This window comes from Dipodomys merriami, unplaced genomic scaffold (genome assembly GCF_024711535.1).
Source record: "Dipodomys merriami isolate MVZ:Mamm:240054 unplaced genomic scaffold, mDipMer1.0.p SCAF_62, whole genome shotgun sequence".
NCBI classification, from domain to species: Eukaryota; Metazoa; Chordata; class Mammalia; order Rodentia; family Heteromyidae; genus Dipodomys; species Dipodomys merriami.
In genome coordinates this window covers 6,614,301-6,638,097 of record NW_027206202.1, presented here as the reverse complement: position 1 = coordinate 6,638,097, position 23,797 = coordinate 6,614,301, and the positions used below count along the sequence as shown (strand labels likewise).

The 23,797-nt window shown below is 41.2% G+C and overlaps 1 protein-coding gene across 2 annotated transcripts in view; it reads right to left on the bottom strand.

Moving 5' to 3' along the window:
- Nucleotides 1–23,797, bottom strand: part of Dnah3 (dynein axonemal heavy chain 3) — a 216,447-nt gene that overhangs the window by 59,169 nt on the left and 133,481 nt on the right. For both annotated transcript variants that reach the window (XM_070004375.1, XM_070004374.1), the window contains exons 41-50: nucleotides 22,465–22,568; nucleotides 18,681–18,975; nucleotides 17,485–17,664; nucleotides 11,849–11,972; nucleotides 11,607–11,763; nucleotides 11,250–11,393; nucleotides 9,516–10,182; nucleotides 7,834–7,999; nucleotides 4,642–4,858; nucleotides 847–1,029 (exon numbers count right to left, since the gene is read on the bottom strand). In XM_070004375.1, coding sequence (XP_069860476.1) covers nucleotides 847–1,029; nucleotides 4,642–4,858; nucleotides 7,834–7,999; nucleotides 9,516–10,182; nucleotides 11,250–11,393; nucleotides 11,607–11,763; nucleotides 11,849–11,972; nucleotides 17,485–17,664; nucleotides 18,681–18,975; nucleotides 22,465–22,568 — 2,237 coding nt within the window. The remainder of the gene's footprint in view (nucleotides 1–846; nucleotides 1,030–4,641; nucleotides 4,859–7,833; nucleotides 8,000–9,515; nucleotides 10,183–11,249; nucleotides 11,394–11,606; nucleotides 11,764–11,848; nucleotides 11,973–17,484; nucleotides 17,665–18,680; nucleotides 18,976–22,464; nucleotides 22,569–23,797) is intronic.

Here is a 23,797-nt window from a genome sequence, read left to right as displayed (position 1 = left end):
CACCAAAGGTCAGGTCTCAGGACTTATTGGAAAGAATCCAATTTGAAAACCTGTCTTTGAGGAAATGCACCAGGACCTACTTAGGATAAAAGCTAGACAGGCTACTTCTTGCTCAAGCCCATATCTGAAGAATGGTAAAAGGAACTCTCTAGCTGCTAAGTAGGGACACTGTTACAAGTGACTTAATATCAAGTGTCATTAGCCTTGGACTCAAATCCTGCTAACAGGTAGGTCTGGGAGATAATTTCACCAATGCCATCAACTCAGATATTGACATCTGTCATTCCTAGGGGTCAAGGTGGTTATGATACTCAAATGGAATCATTTACCCTGAAGTTCTTTGAGAAATATGTAACATCCCAGCAATACTAATCACATTTTCTTCTAATATCTGAGTGTAGGCTAGTCTCTTCTCAGGACTTCTTTAGTATAAGAATCACCTTTAGTGTGATCCTCTAGGCCGAATAGTCATTTGACTAATATTTGTTGCACATCTACCACATGCCAGATACTAATGAGCAAAGAAAATGTGAATACCTAAAAGGAGGAGCATTCTATGCAAAGGCTCTGGAGTAAAAGTGTGCCCTGGTGTTTATTTAAGGACTAACCGGGAAGCTAGTATGAGCAGAACAGAATGATTAAGTGGTACTACATGACGCCAGATCCTGTTATGTCTTATAGCTTTGCTTATTGAGCTGTAGAGACAATAGTGCCAAAAAACTCACTTCCCCACTTAGTAGCTATGAGATATTTACCCTTCCTCTCAGTTGTCTCATCTGCAAGATGAGCACAACTATGCACATTCTGCTGAACTTCCTCCCTCCCTTTCTCCTTGGTTCTTCATACCTTGATTGCTTGAGAAATAGCAGCAGCAGCATTGGCTTCTTTCTCGTCTGCCTGTACCAGAAGCTTCTTGGCATCAGCTTCTTTGGTTTCCTGTTCAATCTTCACCATCATCTTCGCTGTCTCCTCGGAGGTGAGGATGAGTTGTGGCTGAAGGGCGGTGAGTTCTACTTGCATAACAGCCACCTAGTTAGGAGACAGGCAGACATAGGGTCAGCTGTGTACATGCCCCAAATGGCAAAGTTGGTAAGAGTTGAACGGATTCTCCAACCTATGAGATGAGCAGAAATATGGACCCATGGTTTGGGCATGGTGCTGGGTATGTATTTGTTGTCTAATGGTTATCTCTGATCTTTCAATACTTACTGAGTTCATAATATATGCTGTGGTTATCAAGTTTTGTGCCAAGCAGTAGATAGTAAGGTAAAGTTAAAATTGAGCTACATCCTAGTGTTGGGTGCAGGAACACAAAAACACAAAGCAAGTTTAAAAAAAATTTTAGGGCTGGAGTATGGTTGAAGTGGTAGAGTACTACCTAACAAACTCAAGTACTAAGTTGAACACAAATAGCAGTACTATCAAAAAAATTATTAAAAACCTATATTTATTTCTGTGTGTGTGTTTGTGTGTGTGTGCACATGCTCGCAGGCACTTGTGTGCATTTGCACACACAATCCTAGGGATTGAACTCAGAGCCTGGGCGCTGTCTCTGAGCTTTTTGCTCAAAACTAGCACTTGAGCCACAGCTCCATTTCCACTTGGTTTTTAAATGATTAATTAGAGATAAGAGTCTCACAGACTTTCCTGGCTAGGTTTGCTCCAAACCAAAATCCTCAGCTCTCACCTCCTGAGTAGCTAGTATTACAGGCATGAGCCACTGGCACCTAGTTAAACCTGTATTAAAAAAGTATTATTATAAAGGTGATGTATAAAGGGGTTACAGTTTAAACATGTATTTTTGTGTGTGTGTGGATACTGGGTCTTAAACTGAGGGCCCTAGGTACTGTCCCTTAGATTCTTTTCTTCAAGCCTGGCACTTTATCCATTGATCCACAGCTCCACTTCTGGCTTTTGGTAGTTGGAGATAAGGATCTCATGGACTTTCCTGCCTGGGCTGGCATTAAACCATATCCCTCACAATTTGCAGCCTCCTGAGTAGCTAGGATTACTAATGTGAGCCATTTGTGTGCAGCTTAAACCTACATTTTTTTTTAAGTCTGTAATGTAATTATAGGAAGCTAGATATCTGGCATAGAAGGAACTTTCTAGACTTTTTCCCAACAGTGCTGAGAACCACATGTGTGTTTCTCCCTTCCCCTATTCATATGTAGATACCTAATCCAAAAACTGACAGTATTTAATGGTAGAAATTTTGGAGGAAATTAGGGTTAGATGACCTCATGAAGGTGAGGGCCCATGATGGGATAAATGTCTTTATAGAGAGAGGAAGACACATAAAAATTGTCTCTACCATGAAAAAGGACAGCAAGAAGGTCACTGTCAGCAAATCAGGAGCAGCCTCACTAGACAAGGGATCTGTCCTTGTTTCAGCTAAGACTTCCTGGCCTTCAGGACTGTAAGAAACAAATGGTCTGTACGAAGCTTTCTAGGCTAGTGAGTGTGCACTGGTTAAGGCAACTAGTCAGTTGCCCTAGAAAACATTCTTGCCAAGTGTGATCAGTCTTAGTTTAAACATCTTTAAGAACAGCAGAGTTCCAATGCCTTTGCATGGATTGTGCCATTTTTCAGACAATGAAACACATTAGACTTTTTTTTTTGATGAAGAGGCCAGAATTTATTAGCCCTGTGTAATTTGGTATTGATCCTGCTGTCTAAAACAGCTTAGACACACAAGATAGATTTCAAGGATTTGCAGAGCACTTTCATGTCCTTTGTATATATGTCCCTAGCAAACTGAGGTAAAACATTTGGCCTGATTAGCAACAGGGGCCCCTATGGTCAAGCAGGTCTTCTCTTTTCTTTTCTTTTCTTTTTTTAAAATTGTCAGTTGTGGGGCTTGAACTCTGGGCCTGAGAGCTATCCCTCGGCTCTTCAGCTCAAGGCTAGCACTCTATACTTGAGTCACAGCACCAATTCTGATTTTATGAGTGTTTTATTGGAGATAAGAGCTTATGGACTTTCCTGCCCAGGCTGGCTTTGAACCGCGATCCTCAGATCTCAGCCTCTTGAGTAGCTAGGATTACAGGCATGAGCCACTGATGCCCAGCTCAGGTCTTTTCTTTTGTATTCCTCACATAACACAACTTACTCACTGTTGTCTGAATAGACTCTAGTTTTCCACATCTCTCTAAAAGGCAAGGATCCCGAGTTGAACCCAGCACCCCCAGGAGCAGAGTTAATGGAGCCAATGTTCTTTTCCCATCCTTCTGTTGTAGTGTTTGTGAGTTTGCCACACAGAGTACAACACTGAGGCAATCAATGCTCATGATTTACTTACAGCAGATCTTTACAGTTCTAGATTGGTACTACAATCCATATCCCAGTATGGCTCTAATTTTAGATGACCTGTCAAGTAGCTCCAAGCACAGATCAATAAATAACTCAGAGGCCACGTACTTTGTGAAGGACAGCATACTTGTATCAGCTCATTCAATTCTTATAATAGCTTTATTCAGTACAAATTATCAGGATCATCTTTTTATAAAGGAAACAAAGGTTAAAGAGGAGAAGCAACATGATCAAGGCTGAAGAGCTGGTAGGTTAAAGCTGGAATTTCAGCCAAGACCACACCTACAAATCCCACTTCATTACACTATTTCAAAAAGTTAAGATTAATGCAAAAAATCTAGATCAAAATATCAAAATTTTGGGACAACCAGTCTCTGGGTCCCACTGCTCACTCTCTAGAGTGGCTTTTACTTACTTTGTTAAGTAAATTTTTAACAGCTATATCAAAATCTTCCCCCCCCCAACACACACAATACTAGGGTTTTGACTCAGGGCAATATGTTTGCTAGTCATTCACTCTACTACTGAACCATGTCTCTAGCCCTCAGAAGGTTAAAGACAAGAACAAGCCTGGCTCTGGTAGTTTATCTGTAATGCTGGCTACTCCAGAGGCTGAGATCTGAGGATCACAATACAATGCCAGCCCATAAAAGAAAGCCTGTGAGACTCTTCTTTCCAATTAACCAGCAAAAAGCCAAAAGTGGGGGTGGGCTCAAATGGTACAGCACCAGCCTTGAACAAGAAAGCTAAAGGATAGTACCCAGGGGCTGGGAAGATGGCTCAGTGGTAGAGCGCTTGCTTTGCATGCCTGAGGCCCTGGGTTCGATTCCTCAGCACCACATAAGCAAAATGTAAAAAGCCGGAAGTGGTGCTGTGGCTCAAGTGGTAGAGTGCTAGCCTTGAGCTGAAGAGTTGAGGGACAGCGCCCAGGCCCAGAGTTCAGGCCCCACGACCGGACCCAAAAAAAAAAAAAAAAAAAAAGGGATGGTACCCAGGCCCTGAGTTCAAGCCCCAGTACCAGCACAAGAAATAAAAAAATAAATGAACAACAACAACAAAAAATAAGAACACACAGGCCAAGATAAAAATGAGGCAAGCAAGGTGAGCTATGCAAATGCAGATCAGATCCTGTCATGATTTGGTGCTTCTTAAATTCTTCATTTTTCCATATCCCTGGTATTCTAGGGATCTGTCATCCCTGTTCTATTTTGCCTCTACCACTCTTTTTTTTGGTATAGTACTAGTAATCAAACCCAGGAACTTGTGTGTACTAGGCAAGTACTCTACCCTCACCCACCCAGCCCTCTGTCCAATTTTGGAAGTGCTTACTTGTGAAGCTGCAAAATCGAGTTTCTGCAAGCCTGTCAGGTAGCGGTTTCTCATCATGTCTACCTCTTGCCTCTTGCTATTCAGGAGTGTCTTGAAGGTTAGGATCAGTTCAAGGTAGGAGGTGGGAGTTACATAGTTGTGTCTGCGAAGGGTGTTGTAATAATCTACAGATAGCTTCTTCACGCTCTCTTGAAAATATTTGCACATGGAGACGACTCTGATGAAAATATCAAAATGGTTAGGCAGGTCCCAACTTCCTAAGCCAGAGATCTGGCACAACTTTAGTAACAGATAAGAGAACATTAAAAAGCATATGCACTGTGTATGGCCCACAAGCATCCAACTGCTCATCTGAGTGGAATAGAGAAGGAAAGAGGAGGTGGGTACACTTGCTAGAATGATCACTGAATCCTTTGATGAATCATCAGGTTTGTGTAGAACTTTCTAACCTTTGAGAATCTGGAAAAGCCTCTTGGGGTTTATAGAATAATATACTTTTTTTTGCCAGTCTTTGGGCTTGAACTCAGGGCCTGGGCACTGTCCCTGAACTTCTTGTTTTGCTCAAACTAGCACTCTACCACTTGAGCCACAGTGTCACTTCTGGCCTTTTCTGTTTATGTGGTACTGAGGAATTGAACCCAGGGTTTCATACATACTAGGTAAGCACTCTACCACTAAGCTACATTCCCAGCCCCAGAATAATATTTTAATACACAGACAGGATTATCAAGGAAATCAACTACACTGAAATACACTTTTCAATTTTTCTTCTGTGTATCAGGGCTTAAATTTGACACCGTCGCTGTGCTCTTGTGCTCAAGGCTAGCATTCTACCACTTGAGCTACAGTTCCACGTCTGGCATTTAGGGGCTAATTAGAGATGAGAGTTTCACTGACTTTCCTGCCCAAGCTGGCTTCATACTGTGATTCTCAGATCTCAGCCTCCTGAGTAGCTAGGATTATAGGCATAAGCCACCGGAACTCAGTTCAAAATATTTTTAAAACCAATTTTTTACTGTAGTAATATATGTGGCTGTTTAGTGATGCATTAAATTGGAGGTCAGCAAATTTTTCTGGAAAAGGTTGGCTAACAAGTATTTTAGTGGTTTGAGATCACACAGCATCTGTTATAACTAATCTTATAGTACAAAATCGGCCATAGGCAACATTTAAATGAATGGCTGTGGCTGTGTTCCCCATAAAGCTTTATTGACAAAGGCTGTTACCTGAACTTGGTCTATGTTTGCCAACCATCACATTAAATAATAATATTGGGCAGCAAGTCTAAAGACTACTGTAATTTTGAAGGAAGTGATAAATGGAGGTATCTAATGACTGAATGAGTCATCAAAAGATCTGTGATTTCTACTGGGCGCCAGTGGCTCACATCTGTAATTCTACCTACTTGGAAGGCTGAGATCTGAGTATCACAGTTTTAAGCCAGTCAGGGCAGATAAAGGTGAGAGACTCTTACCTCCAGTTAACCAGCATACAGCTGGAAGTGGAGGTGTGGTGCCAGTGGTACAGCACCACTTCGAGGAAAAAACTAAGCTCAAGGGTCTAAGTTCACGCCCCAGTAATGACACATAAAATAAAAATGAAGTGTGATTATACTGTTAACAACATCATGGCACTGTTAATCCAACTTGGGTTATTACCTAATTCATCATGGAAAGAAATGCAAAATACCAGTTGGATGTCAATGCAAATAGAACTGTAACTCATCCCCATTCATATTCATGAATTCACTGATGTTATCCATAAGCAAGGCCTGTGAATCACATTGAAGGTTTTCTGATCTGGAGAATAAAGTTCAAAATTCCCAAAATGGAATTTAAGGCTAATGCACTTTGATCCTTGCCTACGTCTAAATGGTAATTAAACCTATGATGTACCAGGTACTTGCTAGGCACTAAGTATAGCAAAGAAGGCAGGGAGTTGATTGACCCTTTCCTTCATGGAGAACCCATCATCATGTCCTTCTCATCATTTCTCCTCATCTACTCAACTAAGTGCTATTGAGGAGGAGGTATATCTGCTGTTTTGCACATATTCTTATGCACAGAGTGCATTTTGGTAGCAATATCATTCCAATTGAAAATGCATGTCCTAAGACTATAGAAGTAAGTGTATTATTACATTTAGGATCTCATAGCTATGCATCCGCAGGATGATATACCCCTTCCCCCCACCACCACCACCACATATGTGTGTGTGTGTGTGTATATGTATCCATATATGTAGATGCTGGACTTGAGGCTTGAACCCATGGCCTAGGCACTGGCCCTGAGCTTTTTTGCTCATGGTTTCTGCTCTAACACTTGAGCCACAGCTTTACTTCTGGTTTTTTGGTGGTTAATTGGAGATAAGAGTCTCACAGACTTTCCTTCCCTGGCTGGCTTGGAACTGTCATCCTCAGATCTCAGCCTCCTGAACAACTAGGAATATACTGGAATGAACCACTACCACAGGGATCTTGCTTGGCTTTCTCTGTTTAAGGCTGGCCACTGTACTATTTGTGCTATACCTCCACTTCCTCCAGAACAATTCTTTTTGTTGTTGTTGTTGTTGTTTTGGTTGTGAGGTTTGAACTCTGGGCCTGGGCGCTGTCCCTCAGCTCTTTAGTTCAAGGTGAGCATTCTACCACTTGAGACACAGCACCGCTTCCAGTTTTCTGGTGGTTAATTGGCAATAAGAGTCTCATGGACTTTCCTGCCCAGGCTGGCTTTGAACTGTGATCCTTAGATCTCAGATTTCTGAGTAGCTAGGATTACAGGCGCCTGGCTCTCCAGGCCAATTCTTTTTTTTTTTTTTTTTTTTCTGTCATGGGGCCTGAACTCTGGGTCTGGGCACTGTTCCTCAGCTCTTCAGCTCAAGGCTAGCGCTCTACCACTTGAGCCACAGCACCACTTCTGGCTTTTTCTGTTTATGTGGTGCTGAGGAATGGAACCTCATGCATACAAGGCAAGCACTCTACCACTGAGCCACCTTCCCAGTCCTCTCCAGGACAATTCTAAACAAAGAAATTTTATTCTTTTTCATGCAAAGGTACTTTATTAAAATAACTATGAATTGATTTAAAATTACAAGATATTTGCTACACATAAATTGAGAAATCTTTAAAATAACAAGAACATCATGTGCATTTTCAGCTTGGAATATCTGGGGCACTAAAATGCAGTTAAAACTTACTCTGTTCGAATGCTGTCATCAAGTCCCACATCCTCTAGAAATTTGTTGGCCACCAACTCCAGGGCATCCTTGGGCCAGGACTGGAACCAATCGATTGTACAGCAATTGATCAGCGAAGGGAACATCCGCAGGCGGTTTCTGAAGGCATCCCCGATTGGACTCATGGCTTTGAAAAAGTAGGCTTTGTTAATTTCCTTCTGGCAAGGCAGGGAGAAACAAAGGGGACAGATAGATGTCTCCAAGGATTCTAGTAGGGGAGGTGAAGAAGGTAGGAATACTCCAGGGGAGTAGTCTTGAATAGCCATGAAGGCCATGCCAAATTCAAGGGAAGCACTGGATGTTTGCATGTAACTCCATGATGGGTTCTGAATGTGTTACAGTGGCCTTCTGACTCATCTCCCATACACTGTTGTCCCTTTTGGATCCTGTGGGTCCCTTTGTCAGAGTAGCTGGAACCATTTGACCCACTAGCTCTGTGCATACTAACACAGACATAGTGGGACCACAGATACCCCATTTAAAGTTCAAGCTCCAGGACTGGCAAAAAAAAAACATAGAAAGAGAGCAAGAGAGAAAGGAAGGAAGGAAGGAAGGAAGGAAGGAAGGAAGGAAGGAAGGAAGGAAGGAAGGAAGGAAGGGAGGGAGGGAAGGAGGGAGGGAGGGAGGGAGGGAGGAAAGAAGGAAGGAAGGAAGGAAAGAAGGAAGAGGTGGTTAATTGAAGAGCCTCATGGACTTAACTGCCAAGGCTAGCTTTGAACTGCAATTCTCCAATCTCAGCTTCCTGTTAGCGATGATTACAGGCACGAGACACCAGCCCTCAGCCAATTTAAGTATTTTATGTGTGCCTACATGTGCATGCACACCCAAACATGAACACAATGTTCGTATTTGCTATGCATGAAAACATCATCTTGGCTTGGTGGAATGAAAAGTCTATAGTGAACAAGAGCTGATATGAAACAGAACAGTGGACAGATGAAGTCCAGGTGATGCTAAGTTGATGGCAGCTTAGCTAATGCGAAGGAAGGAAGTAGAGATATAGATAAGAGTGTAGATATGAGAGGTAAGGGGGTAAACATTAATAGAACTTGGACACACACACACACACACACACACACACACACACACACACACATATGCACCAGCCCTGGGGCTTGAATGCAGAGTCTGGGCACTGTCTCATAGGTATTTGGTGGGATTTTTTTTTTTCTCTCATGACTGGCACTCAATCACTTGGCCCACAACTCCACTTCTGGCTTTTTGCTGGTTAATTAGAGATAAGAGTCTCACAGACTTTCCTTCCCCAGGCTGGCTTCAAACCACAATTCTCAGATCTCAGCCTCCTGAATAGCTAGGATTACAGGCGTGAGCCAGAGCACCCAGCTTGGAGAAAATTAAACACAATTCTTAAATTTCTGGTCAGATTAAAAGTGGTATTCATCATAGAGAACATCACAGGTATCTATAATATAGGCAAAAGTATGCTTTCTCAGAGGAAGTTTCATAGTGAAGGGATTTAAAATAGTTATTCAAGGGAAGACTGAGGCAGTAGGCAGAGGAACTCCAGGTCTTTGACTCTTGCCTGTCTTGGGAGAGCCTTAGAGCCACTGGAGAGGTTGAGATTGGGCGCTGAGTAAACCCTGCAAACCCTGGAGGAAAAGGGGCAGACTGCTTTCTCTCACCAAGCACAATATGTAGATTCTTTTTCACCCGCTCTATAAAGAAATTGTACATAGAAAGCGGAGTGACTTCAATCTTCTCGCCTTCTGTTCTGGCTGCTGTTTGCATCTTCTCCACGATGTCAGCCTTCTCGTCTGCTGGGAAGATATTGGGCACATCGCCTGTGTTTAGAAGCATGTTGATGTCCTCCACAAATGACTCATCCTTGATCTGATTATCTGCGAAGAGGAACACAGTACTCTTCGAGGCTACCCCAGCCTGCAGCATGATCTTTTTCAGGTCCTCCCGCCAGTCATTGCCCATATAATTCTTTGTGATCTCGATCTGGTATAACTCAAATGAGTTCATGAATGTGGACAGTTTGGTGGCACTTTGCCGCCCACTGCCCCCAATGCCCACCAGGAGCAAATGGCCTTTGTTCTGCTTCAGGACTCTGCAGATCCTGGAGATATGCTCAATGGCGAACTTGAACATGACCAAAGACATGGGGGCTTTGCTGATGTTATTGAATTCTTCTAAATAGTACTCCATCACTGACGTGAGCTGCTTTAGATCGATAATCTCATCATAGATTTTTGGGTCAGCTCCTGGCTTGAAGAAATCCCCAAAGAAGAGGCTACGGATGTTATCATCAACGATCTTGCCATCCGGTGACAAGTGGATGAGCACCTGTGGGAAAGGTAAACATCAGTTAGCACTCAGCCTGTGAGCCAATCAGGTTGGTGGTGGGCTGTATGCAGGAGGAATGGGAGATGTGTTGATTCCTTTAAGTCATTGCTTAGGGTTTTTTTTCCCCCTTAACAAAATAGGTGGATCTAATCATTGAAAAGACCATGATTAAAGAAAATTAAATATAGCGTTAAAGGGAATGTCAGTGTACTATCAAATAGGAAAACATTGATGATCATAGTATAAGTCCCTAGAGAGGGCAACTGAAGGGCAACATCATTTCTTTCTTTGTCCACTTGCTTCTTCATCACAGGGCAAGCACAAGTCCTGGTCCCTACTCTGTAATTACAGTCAGAATCTTTTTGTTTCCTCTCCTGAATGGTAGACTTGGTAGCACTTCTACACTTGGCCTCTGGAGGCAGTATACAACACTCCTACAATTTTTTTTTTTCTCTAAGAAATCACAGCTTCTTTACAATGGACGTAGAAACCAGATGATGCAAATCGTTTTAAAAATAATTTCCCTTATATCAAAATGTAAAAAAGAAAATAGTCACAAATGTAAGACTGTGACAAATTTCACATGGGTTTTTACCAGGGACTCAAATTAACCATGAAAACTCATGTTTTGTTTTGTTTTGTTTTAATCTAAAGTCTCATATGACTTGACCCTAAAATACATTTCAAGTTAATTATAAACAAACAGCATCAGGTATTAGTCACATTTTTGAAACAGGGACTCTCTCTACACAGTTTGGCCCAGGCTGGCCATAAACTCAAGATCTTCTTGCCTCTGCCGTGCCAGTGCTCAGATTATAGACATGTGTTATCTTGCTCAACTTTTTAATCTCTTTGAAGTGTATCCAAACATAAACGTTACTATAGAAACGAATAAAATTAGATCAAATAAATATCACCATATCAAATGACCAGCTGGCATATGCAATGTCTTTTTCTGAGATCAGAGTGGCAAGTCCTTATTGGGATGGGAATCTGGTGTTTTTGACGAACACAGTCAAACACTTGGGACCATTTCTGAAGCCAAATGATCCTAGAATCTGGCTTACCTTATCTACGGTCTGCTTGAAGCAATTGGAGGTGGTTTCCTTCACCATATTGAAGAAGACATGCCTGTCTTCCTTGTCAATCAAACGATCATAAAAGACTCGATAAACCTCATGGATCCAAAGCCTGATAAATTTTTCTACATCCTAAAAATGAAGAGTTTAATTATTGGCATGAGAGGGTGCTTAAAGTATTGGCTTTTAAGATGTAACTAAATCTTTGGGTTGAGATGAGCTTATAAAATACTAAGCTAGGCACAGTACCTAGTATATACTAAGCACTTAATAAAAGCTATTATTAACAGCTATCGCCAAGGATATTGTTAAATGATTACGGCAGCAGACACCATAGTGGCTGACCTGCAGGTGGGTATAAGGGCATAGAAGTACCCCCTGGATCACCCGTGAGAAGTCCCTTAGGTTAAAGACGTAATGTGACTTGGAGGGAGTTGGCAAGAAGTTATCCACTGCAGCTCTATAAATTATCTTGGTAGCTTGTACCATCATCTTCCCATACCTTGGAAGAAAGAAGAAGAGACAAACCAATCAAGAAGGAGCCAGACCTGAGGCCCAATACCTAGGAAGATACAGGAACCTCTTACCTTAAGAAGGCTACATCAAATCCTTTTCTGAAGTGCCAGTCGGAGATAGAGGTGAAAATCTTGGTTAAAATGTCATCCTCAAAGGCATTGATAGAAACGATATTCAGATGACGGGTGAATCTTCCTGGAAAGCACACACACAACACACACACACACACACACACACATGAGCTTTCCCACATACTTCCTGGACTATGTGACCCTGGGATATAGAAGAAATTATTTTCCCTTTGCCTTCAATGCTTTTTATTTTATTTTTTGGTCTGAGACTAGTACTTGAACTTGGTACCTAAAGCTTTTGCTCATTGGCTAGCCCCACAGGTTTTGCTTTTTAAAAAAGTAATAGAGGCTGGCACTGTTACCTCACACCTCTAATCCTAGTACTTAGGAGGCTAAGATCTGATGATCGAAGCCAGTCTGGGCAGGAAAGTTCATGGGACTCTTATATCCAATAAACTACTCAAAAAAAGCTGGAAATGGAGCCATGGAAGGAAGAGCACTAGCCTTAAGCAAAAAAGCTCAGGAACAGCACTCAGGCCCTGAGTTCAAGCCCCTGGTCCAGCAAAAACACAGAAAAGTAGTAAAATAATATTTTATATACTATCAATCTAGGACCATTGGTCGTTATGTGAACTTGAAGAAACATTTAATCTGCTGCCAAACCATGTTCTACATCAGCATACTTACATTGCCTTTTGTCTAAGTTTTCCCATCAGAGTCCTGGTTCAATTAATCACCTGGGCTATTGTCTCCCAATCATTAAAAATCAACAACAGAGCCAGGCACCCATGGCTCACAACTATAATCCTAACTACTCAGGAGGCTGAGCTTTGATGACATCAGTTCAAAGCCAGCTTGGGCAAGAATGTCTGTAACACTCTTACCTCTAATTAACCACCACAAAAAGCCAGAAGTGGAGCAGTGGCTCAAGTGGTAGAGCGCTAACCTTGAGCAAAAAAATCAGGGAGGGATGGCAACCAGGCTTTGAGTTCAAACCCCAGAACAAGTACGCCCCCCCACAAAAAAAGAGCCAACATCAGATGTGATCACTCCATGCCTATAATGAAGTACAATAGAAGCTAGGCACAGTGGCTCATGCCTGTAATCCTAGCTACTCAGGAGGCTGAGATCTGAGGATTATGGTTCAAAGCCAGCCCAGGCAGGAAAGGAAAGTCCATAAGACTCTTACCTCTAATTAACCACCAGAAAACTGGAGGTGGTGCTGTGGCTCAAAGTGGTAAAGCACTAACCTTGATCCAAAGAGCTCAGGGACATCCATTCTGCTTCCCAGAGTGGTTGAACAAGTTTACACTCCCACCAACAATGCAGTAGGGTTCCCTTTTAGCCACATCCCCTCCAGCATCTGTTGTTTCTAGATTTCTTGATTATAGCCATTCTAGCTAGGGTGAGGTGGAATCTCAGTGTTGTCTTGATTTGCATTTCTTTTATGGCTAGAGAGGTCGAGTATTTCTTTATGTGTCTATTGGTCATTCTTATATCCTCTTCAGAGGAGTCTCTCTTTAAGTCTTTAGCCCATTTGTTAATCAGGCAGTTATTTCTTTGAGGATTTGTTGTTGGGGGATTTAGTTTTTTGAGTTCTAAGTATATTTGAGCTATGAGACCCTTGTCTGTTGTATGGCTAGTGATCTTGCTAGCTATGTCCTTTGCCTTGCAGAAGCTCTGCAGATTCATGCAATCCCATTTGTCCAACCTTTCTTTGATTTGTTGTGCTTCTGGATCTCTATTAAGAAAATTTCAGCCTGTGCCAAGGAGCCCTAGAGTTTCTTCTATTCCTTCCTGTAATGTTTTCATGGAGTCTGCTTTGACTCCGAGGTCTTTGATCCATTTGGAGTTGATTCTGGTACAGTGTGATATATACAGATCTAGCTCTAGTTTTTACAAGTGTTTAACCAATGTTGCCAGCATCATTTTCTGAAAAGGCTGTTTTTCTTCCATTCTATTTATTTAGCTCCCTTGTCAAAGATTAGGTGGCTATAGGTCTGTGGGTTCATTTCTGGGTCTTCAATCCTATTCCATTGGTCCTCAGGTCTGTTCTTGCCAGTACTATGCTGTTTTGATTACTAAGGTTTTGTAGTAGAGTTTGAAATTTGGAATTGATATTCCTCCAGCGCTGGTCTTTCTACTAAGGATTGTTTTTGATATTCGGAGTCTTTTATTGTTCTATATGAATTTTTGGATTGCTTCCTTTATTTCATTGAAGAATGAGGTTGGAATATTGATAGGTATATCGCATTGAATTTGTAGATAGCCTTTGGCAGTATTGCCATTTTCACGATGTTAATCCTCCCAATCCAGGAGCATGGGACGTTTTTCCACTTGCTTAGTTCTGCTTTAATTTCCTTTTTCAGGTTTTTAAAGTTTTAGTCATACAGGTCCTTCTAAGATTCCACATAGAGCTCCCTTATGACTCAGCAATCCCACTTTTGGGCATTTACCCAAACAATCACAAACAAGGTCATACCAAAGCTACCAGCACAACCATGTTTATGGCAGCATTATTTACCATAGCTAAGATATGGAACCAACTTAGATGCCCCTCAGTAGATGAATGGATCAAGAAAATGTGATATACATATATCACATATATATCATACACATATATATCACATATATATGTATATATATATGAATTCTATGCCTCCGTCAGAAAGAATGACATTGCCTCTTTTGTTAGGAAATGGAAAGACTTGGAAAAAATTATATTAACTGAAGTAAGCCAGGCCCAAAGAAACATTAGTCCCATGGTTTCCCTTGTTTGCAATGACTAGTACATGTCTAGGACAAGCAAGAAGGTCAAAGGCTATGTACATAAGACCATATGAGATAATGTTAAGCAAAATGTACCCCAAGACAGGGATAAAAGTGTTTTTTTCTTTCTTGCGAGTGTTTTTAATGTACTTACAATGCACTATGTGATTCTTTTGTTTCTTTTGTGTGTTCCTCCCCCACAGTATAACCCCTGTTCTCACTGGATTTGATGCCAGTGTTCTGCACCTTGTATATACATTTGGGGAGGGGAAAGGATATTGGGGAACACTTAAATGGGGATGCAGGCTGACCCATTGTGACCACAAGATGTACAGACCCTATGTTGAAAATGAACTTTACAATGTCGGGGCGGGGCGGGAGGAGTTGGGGATGTGGGGAGGGGAATGATGGTAGGGGGAAAACAAAGGAGGAGGTAACAATGCTCGCTACAAAATGTACTCATTACCCTACTCATGTAACTGTAACCCCTCTGTACAGCATTTTTACAATAAATATATTAAAATATGAAAGAAATAGAGAATAGAGGGCTGGGAAGGTGGCTCAGTGGTAGAGCACTTGCCTTGCATGCATGAGGCCCTGGGTTTGATTCCTCAGCACCACATAAGCAAAAAGAAAAAAGCCGGAAGTGGCGCTATGGCTCAAGTGGTAGAGCGCTAGCCTTGAGCTGAAGATCTGAGGGACAGCGCCCAGGCCCAGAGTTCAGGCCCCACGACTGGACCCAAAAACAAAAACAAAAACAAAACAACAAAAAAAAGAAATAGAGAATAGAAACTAAGTTGTAATTAATATACTATCAATTTTGAATTAATACATAGCAAAGTTTATAGAATACTTATTGGAAAAGCTATATAAAACAAACATTTAAATACTTTAAATATAACCTAATAAAATATATTTTTTTAAAAAAGAGCTCAAGGACAGTGCTCTGGCCCTGAGTTCAAACCCCTGGTCAGCAAAAAAACAAAAGTACAATAGAAACACAATTGTTCAGCCAACCATGAAAATTATTATACTTCCTCACAGTTACTAACATGAGTGACTCAGCTTCTTTACCTGGTAGCAATTTTAGCTTTTCTTCATTCCTCCTGACTCACAGATCAATTTATTAAAATGTTCACAGTTCACAGCACTTCCCCAATCCCAGGCCCATCTGCCTCCCATCACCCTCCCACAGGTACTCCTATAAGGTCAGAGGGGAATGCAGATGCCCTGGCTGCAGCAATTCATACACCTAATTTCACTTGACTACCAATAGGCTCCTGGCAGTTTTATTATGCAGGTTCTTCAAGGTTCATATGTATAATGCAGCTAGAAAACTGCCTGTTGTTGTGTGCCCTGGATACAGATACTCCATAAATATCTCAGGCTTAAATAGAATAAAGGGATACAAAGTCCCTTCTTCTCACTGATAAGAGAAACATTGAGTTTATGGATTCCAGGTTCTTAGGATACTACTGTTTTTCAAGCCCAAGGCAAAGGTATCCCTCAATCTTTTTTTTTTTGTCAGTCATGGGGCTTGAACTCAGGTCCTGGGCCCTGTCCTTGAGCTTTTTCTGCTCAAGGCTAGCATTCTTTGAGTCCCAGCTCCACTTCTGGTTTTCTGGTGGTTAATTGGAGATAAGAGTTTCATAGACTTTCCTGTCCTAGCTTGACTTTGAACCTGGATCCTCAGCTCTCAACCTTCTGAGTAGCTAGGATTAAAGGCATGAGACATTGGCACCTGGTCACATCCATTAACTTCATACTTAAAGTAGAAGATGATGGCTTGGGTACAAATGAGGTCATTCTGGTCATCCTGTTTGTTTTTCTTATTTTGCCAACGAGAAAGCTGACTGCTGAAGAGGACAGACTTTATCCAAGGTCAAAGAAAACAAATTTGAAAATGATATGAAGATTCTTCAATAACTATGAATACTGGAGTAAAAGTATAGAAACTTCTAGAAGTGTATAGATTAAGTTGCACCCGAAGCAGGCTGTACTTTTGAACTGTGAGATATGATGGGGGAAACTCTACTTATTTATTTGTATCACTTATTATTATTATTATTATTATTATTATTATTATTATTATTATTATTATGTGTTTTGCTTAGGCCACTTTGAATTAGGTGTTCTTTGGAAAGTTTGCTATGCATATGACAGGTAACTCCATCATTCACCGGTGGTTGCCTTCAGACCTAGCCTGTCTCTTGGGACACATGCTGGCCATCCTGAATGCTCTTCTCCATGAGACACTCTCATACGTCATCCTTGATGACGTGGATGCGCTTCTCCTCAGCAGCTTTTTGCTTAGTCCTGGCACATAGAAGGCACTCAATAAAATGAATACTCCTTCCCCCTTCCCTTTCCTTTTTTCTCTTCTCTGTTTTCTTCCTTTGCTTTCTCATCTTCTTTCCTTCACTCTACCATTTGAGCCACAGCTCCACTTTCAGTTTTTGTTTTTGTTTTTTGCCGGAAGTTAAGAGTCTCACAGACTTTCCTGCCCCAGGCTGGGTTCAAATCATAATCCTCATATCCCAGTTTCCACAGTAGCTAGAATTATAGGCATGAGCCACTGGTGGAGACTCTTATTTTCAATAAATGTGGATGGAATATCCACTTTATCTCAGTTGATCAATGTGCAAGATTTTCACACATTATCACATCTTCATATCCTTTCTTGTCATCTTTCTATTGTAGTTCACAAGTGTCAACAGTCTGTACTTAACCCCAACTCTTCTAGCTATACCCTATACACAACACTTTGCTCTCTGTCTCAGGAAAGAGTGTCCTCCACCAACCTCCCATCCATGATAGCCAGCTCTGCTGGGAAAAGGGGAAAAAGAATAGCTTTCTTTTTCACATACCAGTAATATCATTCCTTCCTCCCCCAGGGGGGCCCATGGCCGTCACAAGCAGCACATCTGCAATGTCCAGTCTGTTTGTGTCTTTCTTGTCAAACCAATAACCATGGTCAATCCATTGTCTCAGGAGCTCAATGGGGGGTTGGGCCCCATATACTTCTTTTGCTGGCATGTTGAGGTCATCTGTAGAAAAGAAGCCAGAGCCACACTCTGTAAGTTTCTAGGACCCTCTGCCCTCACAGGAGGTGACTATTCTACCCAGGGAGAGTCTGTCCAATTGTCTCAACTCTACTAAGAAGGGAAGGGATTTTCCTGAATTCTGAGCTCTGCTGGCTTGTCATGGCTCTATCTTGGCTGCAAAATTGACACCAACAAACAGATATTTAATTTTTTCCATTGCCTTCATCCTAAATATACCAATTGTCTACTACATGTTAGAGATTTGTGAATTGCTGGAGATATAACAGCAAAGAGATAACTAATAGTTGTTTTTAGTTTTTTTCTTGTTATTATTTTGTTTTTAAAGTTTCCTTTATTTTTTTCTAATTTTTTATTGCTATTATAACGGTGATGTATAGAGGGGTTACAGTTATGTAACTCAGATTAAGAGTACATTTCTTTTTTATTTTTGCTATTCCTGGGGCTTGAACTCAAAGCCTGGGCACTGTCCCTGAGCTTCTTTTGCTGAAGGCTAGCACCCTACCACCTGAGCCACAGTGCCACTTCTGGCTTTTTTGTTTGTTTGTTTATGTGGTACTGAGGAATCAAACCCAGTGCTTCATGCATGCTAGGCAAGCACTCTACTACTAAGCCACATTCCCAGCCCAAGAGTACATTTCTTTTTGAACAATGTCACCTATTCCCTCACTGTCTCCTAGATTTTTATTTCCATCCCTACCCACAAGTTGTCTAGTGAGTACCAGTGAGTACCACTACTGCATTTGTTCACCCTTTGTCCCTCCATTTCTGTGCCCTCCTTACCCTCCCAAAGGCAGATAAATGAACAAACAAGACAAAAGGATATGAAAACAGAAACAGCAACAAAGATAAAAACCTCATTTCCATTTCCTGGAGTGATCATATTATTTCCAAACAGGGTCTCACTCTATTAAATTAGCTTGATCACTAGAGCACCTAAAATATGTATACATATATGTATTAAATCATATTACATGCACAGACCCAGGCCAATGACTTACCCACAAATACCACTGCTTTCTTCCCTATGGGAGGCCCATAAAGGCCCTTCCGACGGCGATCCAGTTTGGACATGATGATATCTTGGGTCTGATTGGCTGTAGTTCTGGCAGAGAAGTTGACAAAGTTGGGCAGGTAGATATTTTTGGGAAGGCTGAGAAGAAAGTTGTTGGTGATAGCTGACTTTCCAGTGCCCGTGGGACCCACAAACAGCATTGGAATTTCGTGATCAAGGTAGGTTTTCAGGAAGAAGGTCTGCCGGGCAGTCTCTGTTGTGGGGATAATGAGTTCTGAAACCTATATCATAAACATGGGAGAATTTCATGGTCAAGGTAAGGTTTTCAAGAAGAAGGTCTACCGGGCAGTCTCTGCTGTGGGGATAATGAGTTCCAAGGCCTGTATCATAAAAACATGGGGAGAATAATCTTGGTGTTGGATCCAGTGGGCTTGGTGCTGGCATTCAGGAAAGCTGGGTTTGAATTCTAGTTCCATTTAATACTATCTTTAGGCATATGATTGAATAGTGAGCCTCTCCTAGGTCCTCAGTTTGAGGGTCATTTGTGACATGGAGATAATACACTGAACTGATTTGAGATTAAATGAGACCACAAATAAAAAGTTGTCCATTACTGTTCCTGTTTTGTAGATGAGAAAACAGAGGGCCAAACTCCTATTTCAATTAGCCCAGGTAACACAGCAAATTAGTGGAAAGCAGGGATTTGAATCCAGTTTGTATAACTGTAAAGTCAATGTGCTTTTTCTTTGTTTTGTTTTATTTGGCAATGCGGGATAAAGTCTACATTTTATATAACACTAAACTGTTATATTATAAAAAGCAATTATAGCCAGGTGCTAATGGCTCACATCTGCAATCTTGGGTCCTTAGGAGGCTGAGTTCTGAGCATCATGGTTTAAAGCCAGCGGGGCAGAAAAGTCCATGAGACTTTTATTTCCAATTGATCAGCAAAAAGCCAGAAGGGAAGCTGTGGCTAAAATGATAGCATGCCAGCCTTGAGTGATAAAAGCTAAGCAAAAGTACAAGGCACTGAGATCATACAAAACAATTATTAAAGGATCAATCCAAGCCGTTGTCTTTGAGGCTACCTGTCTGCCTTGTCTCAGACAAAATTTACCTCCTATAGGCCATCTAAACCACTTGATTCAAATTTAGTTTTGCTATAGTTTAAATCGAGAATATTCTTCCAAAACTCATTTGAAGGTCTGGTCTCTAATACAGCCATGCTCAGCTTTTGAGGTGGTAAAGGATCAAACCTTATCAGTAAATTAATCCGATGATGGGTTCATAATTTGACAGGCTATTGGGAAGTGGAAGAAACTTAGGAGATTGGAGGAGCAGAGTGTGTCCTTAAAGGTATGCCTTTGTGGGCCCTGTCCTTGCTTGCTGTCTTCGCTTGCTGGTATCATTAGGTGACCAGCTTTTCCTCTGCCATGCCCTTCCTCCATGATGTTAAATCTTACCACAGGCCCAAAGAAAATAATGGGACCAAGTGACTAGACACTTGAAAGCTCTGGAACTATGACCTAAAGTAAACCTTTCCTCCTTTGAGTTGACTTTCTCAGGTATGTTTCACAGTGGCAGAAAGGTGATTAACACAAGGTATGACCCTAGACCCCACTCCCCAGGCTTGTTCCTGATTTCTTCTTTGCCCAACACTCAAATCCTTGGTTCTCAGAACTGTGCCCAAACAAATCCCTTGCTTTTTCTAAAATGGGAATTGCACACCATTTTCCTGGTTTTCAGATCTTAGCTGGGCCTCTGAAGGCTTAGTCTTCAAAAACTAAGGGTCTTAGATCTTAGCATGGCTTCTCTGAGCATGAATCTTTGTCATTAGCCACTCAGCCACACCTAGTCCTTTCATGGGGGCAGAGAAAGGGGCACAAAGGTATATACTATATGTGAAAATCTCTTTGTATCATGTCTAGGCTGCATGGGATTCATGGACAAGTAGCTGCTATACTGTACAACTCTGGGGAGCACTATCCACACCGTGGTTCATGTAAATGATGTTCACAAAAGCCAAACCAGACTCATAATGCAGATGGTCTGCATCTGTGTAACTGGGGGACCTTCATAGACAAAGGCCTGACTTGTTTGGGGAAGTAATTTGGCTAAAGGGAAAAAAGCAGATGGGATAATATGACTGAGATGGAGAAAGAATTAACATAGCTATGACTGTCTTGCTTGTATTACTATCTTGAAGTCTTTCCAATAACCTTTTGAGGCATATATATATATATATATATATATATATATATATATATATATGTATATATATTCAACATAGGTAAAAATATGAAGCTCCAACACAGGTGGTTAACTTGATAAGAGGCACTTAATCCAGTAAGAGATGTTCAATGCAGAATCAGGTTCCAGATGTCCATTTTGCAATCAATTTCAAGCAAGTTGGGTTTCATACAGTTTTATTTTCTGGGATTAGGTCAATTATTTTATGAGGTAACAATTTCTATAGTGGACTCTTTTTTTTTTTTTTTTGGGTCCAATCGTGGGGCCTGAACTCTGGGCCTAGGCACTATCCCTCAGCTCTTCAGCTCAAGGCTAGCGCTCTACCACCTGAGCCACAGCGCCACTTCTGGCTTTTTTTTTTTGCTTATGTGGTGCTGAGGAATTGAACCCAGGGCCTCAGGCTTGCAAGGCAAGCGCTCTACCACTGAGCCACCTTCCCAGCCCTATAGTGGACTCTTATCTGTATGAATTCAGCAAGATTTCAAACCCCTGGGGTGAACTAAGGTGACTAAGCTCTTAAAGGAGAATAAAAATTCAGACCTCAGTGCTAGAGGTGTATTTACACCATTCAGCCTCCAGGGTACATCCTGAAGACAGCACACGTTTACCCCTATTAAGGCATCCTTACATGAGAATCTGTTTTCTGCCTGGTATCCCACTTGGTTGTTCCCATTTTTACAGCCACTGTCTACCACCCTCAGAAACATAAATGATATCTACTTGATTCTACTAACAGAGGCATAAAAATACCCATCTTTACAAAAAATTTCCATAAGGTTAAAATGAGGAGTTATAGATAAATTATCTACTACCCAAAAAATCAGAATCTGCTTTTCTGAGAGTTCTGATCAAGGAAATCGCATGCATTGCTGATGAAGTGCACAAACACCTGATATTACTAACAGACAATAGTCAGGATAGCAATAAATGCCCATCTGACCCCTGGTGTGTACCAACATGCTCCTATATACTCCCTTTGATCTTTGTGATCATCATTCAAATGGGTTTTACTTCCATTTTCTGATGAAGTAAAACAAGACAAAGAGCATGATGGCTGATTAAGGAATTGGGTCTCTTGAAGATTTGATTGAAGTCATGTTTGAATCTCTTCCTAAAGAAAAGACTTTTCTTTTTCTCTTTCTTCTTTCTTCCTTCCTTTTTTTTTTTTTTGTTAGTCATGGGGCTTGAACTCAGGACCTAGGCACTTTCCCTGAGCTCCTATCTCCCCTCCCCTCGCCACCTCTAGGCTAGCACTTTGCCACATAAGCCACAGCTCCACTTTTGGCTTTTGGGTGGTTAATTGCACCTAAAAAGTCTCACAGAATTTCCTGCCTGGACTGACGAACTACAATCCTCAGATCTCAGCCTACTAAGTAGTTAAAATTATGGACCTGACCCAGCAAAGCCCAGCCTAAGATAATTCTTAAAAATACTCACATGGAGCTTTTAATACACCCACCTGGGAGAGTATTAAAGGAATTCTAGAAACCACAGTGCTGTGGCTAGTGCTTTTCTTTTACCTTTGCATTGGCAGGGATATTCTCTTCCTCTTTCGTGATATACTCTGTCCATGCCTCCCAATGTCCACCTGCTTGTTTGACGAAATAAAAATCATAGACGCTTCCTGGACCCAAAGAAACAGAACAGGCCCTTAAACACAATGACTCACATTTCTTATTGGAGGTATTTGACCCTTTAACTATAGATATCCAAAACATATGACTAGTCTTGGCATAATTGTGGTGAATTGTACATGTTGCCAGTAATTGTCAAAACTGGAGCAACATTTTAAAGAGGAATAACTTCATTATTTGTATAAAAATGATAAGTGCTGATTATGGAAGTGATTAAATGATTCTGAATAAGCAAAACAGCAGGTATGAGAAAAACAACAGCAAAATAAATGAAGGCAATAAGTCATTCCAAATTTTTTTTTTTTTGTCAGTCGTGGAACTTGAACTCTGAGCCTGTGCATTGTTCCTCAGCTCTTCAGCTCAAGGCAAGCACTCTACCACTTGAGCCACAGCACAACTTCCAGTTTTCTGGTGGTTTATTGGAGATAAGAGTTTCATGGACTTTCCTGCCCAGTCTGGCTTTGAACTATGATCCTCAGATCTCAGCCTTCTAAATAGCTAGGATTACAGGTGTAAGCCACCAGCACCCAGCCAGTCATTCCAATTCTATATCCACAAACAGCTTCCTTTTTTCTTTTTATCTTGACCAAAAGTCCATCAGTGATACCATTTTATTTTCTTAAATGAGTTCAAGCAATGATATTAAATAAAATAGAGCTAGATATCAAACTATGCCAACCATTTAACCAACCCACATAAAATTATGCACAAGCATAGAAATAAAGTAGAAAAATGTCCCATGAAGTCAGGGAAGTCTTTCCTGAGTAATCAAATTTAGAATTATAACCCTGAGCCCTTGTGAAAAGGCATTTGAACTTTTCAAAGATAGTTATAAGAAAGTGCAATCAAAGCCAGATATAAAATGTCACATATTACATAATCTCATGTTTACAAAATATTAAAAAGAAGTCGAATCTGCCAGATACCAGTGGCTCATGCCTGTAATCCTAGCTACTCAGGAAGCTGAGATCTGAGGATTGTGATTCAAAGCCAGCCAGGGCAGGAAAGTCTGTGAGACTCTTATCTCCAATAAACCACCAGAAAACCGGAAGTGGCACTGTGACTTAAGTGGTACAGTGCTCACCTTGAGCTGAAGAGCCCAGGCCCAGAGTTCAAACCCCATGACCAACAACAACAACAAAAAAGACAAATCTACAGAGAGAAGATTATTGGGTGTCTGTGGCTGAGGGTGAAAATAGGGACTAGCTGCAAATAGTCA